Raw genomic sequence first — 2,184 nt, 5'->3', positions numbered from 1 at the left:
CCCTCGCACAGCCCTCAACGTCCTCCTTGCATTCCCACAGCTCGCTGCCGGGGACACAGCCCCAGCCGCTCTCCCTTGTAACGAAGTCCTTAGAATAGCTTTAGCCTCGTTAGCCCTTTCAGTTTCCTTTCGGGGGGATTGAATTCTGTTGGTATTTGGGGTTTTGTTTTGTTGTTTTTTTTTTTTTTTCCTTTATTTTTTTTTCTTCTCGTTGTTGTCGTCCACTGTTTGTCGTCGTTTCTCAGTTTCATTTTTAATTTGTGCCATGTGGCTACATTAGTTGATGTTTTATCGAGTTCATTGGTCAATATTTGACCCATTCTTATTTCAATTTCTCCTTTTTAAATATGTAGATGAGAAAAGCCTCATGATTCTGCCAAAATTTTTATCAACAGCTGTTTAAAGTCTTTGTAGCGTTTAAAAAATATATATATATACATAATTGTTATGTAGTTCCAATAGCTTAGTTTTAAAGACTGATTTTAAAAATTAAAAAAAAAAAAAGAAGCAATTTTGAAGCAGCCCTTGCCAGAGGCATTGGTTCTTTATTATTTGTATTAAATACGAGCTTGCGAACCAATCATTTTACATCTGGTTTTTAAACCTTTAAGGGCACAACGAATGCAGTGCCGCTACTACTTCTTTTTTTTTTCTTCCTTGTGTGAAACAACCTTTATTGTGATGTTACTTGTTATTGTTTAAATGTACAGAAACAAAGGGTTAAAAAAATGTGTTAATATACCTTGTTCCATGGTGTTGTTCTTTTTGGGGGAGGGGACGCTACTCAACAATTAAAAGTATCACAACGCTATTGGACCAGTAGTATTTATTGCTTTAGAAATTGCTTGTTGTATCTGTATGTTGTCCCTTTTTAAATGTTTTTTTCTTCTTTTATTTTTTCCTTGAAACATTGTATAAAGGGTTTTTTTTTCCTTTAGTGTAAGCATCTTATATATAACAACTCATTTGTACAAGGTTTTTAAGTTTATATATAAATGTGTATATATATATTTTTTCCGGGATTTTGTTTTTGATTTGTTTTCGTGATTTTTTTTTTTTTTTTTTTTTTTTTTTTGCTATATGAAATACGGTTGCCACCAAATGGACATTCGCAGATGCATTTTTTCAAGGATCAATAGTGTAAAGAATAAAATTGCTTTAAAAGCCATTACACTCGAAAAGACTTGAAAATTTAGCAAGGGAATTTTTAGCAATGCTGTTTGAAAAATAGCAAGGTCCAAGTGTCTCCCGTTCAGAACTGCAGCTGAATCCCCTGCGACATTAGGACTGTAGGCTGTGTGCAAAATTTTTATGTGCCAAAATTCTCAGTGACTTTTACCTTTCTCCCAACAACTTTATTATTTTTTTTAATGCTGTAATTTTTTTGTTCATCATGTTTTGCTGTGATGTTACATAGGTAGATATGTATGTAGTTTTAATGTCACCTATAACAGACGTGTTTGGTAGCAGATTGTCCGGAAAGCATTTAAAATGAAGAGGTATAAACCCTTAAGGGCCAAATTCTGTATATTAGATTATTCATAAAAGGAAAATCAGACTGCCACTTTTATGTACACTTACTACATACAGGTAGGTAGCAAACTTAAAACAAAAAAAAAACCTAGGCATGTTGATGTTGCAAAAAACGCTGTATAAAGCTGAAAAATTGTTCATCTGTTCATTCAGTGCCATTGTAGTTGACATGAAGCGATTGTAAAACTGTCTCAGATTTTTCTCTGGTTTATTAAGATGCTAACTATAACATTTTTTGTGAATACTTTGAATGTTTCCTAACAGTTGTGATGTTACTGTTCCGTTTTATGCTCTTATTCCGATTTTCATTTTTAATGGTTTGGAAGCCATTTTTTGTAATGAATAAATGTTCATGCTGTACAGTATCTGTAGCATGCAGTTCTGGATTAATAAAAGCAACTTAGTATGTGCAGAGAATGACTTGTCAACTCATTTATGCATTGACTGCATTTTATCTGGCTGGAAAGATTTGCGGGCGGACTGGAAAAATTCCTTGGGAAAACAAGTGTGAAAATTGTGGCAATTTGTAGCCAGCTCTAGTTGTGAGAAATCCCATTTTCTTTGGGTTCCCAAGGAACCCAAAGGATTTGCATTTGAGCTGTCCCTCTCCCTGCTCAGTGCACTTTTGCATGAGTAGCAGTGGTTAAAGAT

At 34.1% G+C, this 2,184-nt stretch overlaps 1 protein-coding gene across 2 annotated transcripts in view; it reads left to right on the top strand.

The window, feature by feature from the left end:
- The window catches only part of TCF7L2 (transcription factor 7 like 2), a 110,439-nt gene extending 108,489 nt beyond the window's left edge, over positions 1-1,950 (top strand). For both annotated transcript variants that reach the window (XM_031061898.1, XM_031061891.1), the window contains exon 11: positions 1-1,950. This exon is cut by the window's left edge and continues 203 nt beyond it. In XM_031061898.1, coding sequence (XP_030917758.1) covers positions 1-98 — 98 coding nt within the window. In that variant the 3' untranslated portion in view covers positions 99-1,950.
- Positions 1,951-2,184: the final 234 nt, after the last annotated feature.

This window comes from Geospiza fortis, unplaced genomic scaffold (assembly GCF_000277835.1).
Source record: "Geospiza fortis unplaced genomic scaffold, GeoFor_1.0 scaffold130, whole genome shotgun sequence".
Classification (NCBI taxonomy): Eukaryota; Metazoa; Chordata; class Aves; order Passeriformes; family Thraupidae; genus Geospiza; species Geospiza fortis.
The sequence above is the reverse complement of the archived record's forward strand: the minus strand, read 5'-3'. Positions and strand labels throughout refer to the sequence as shown.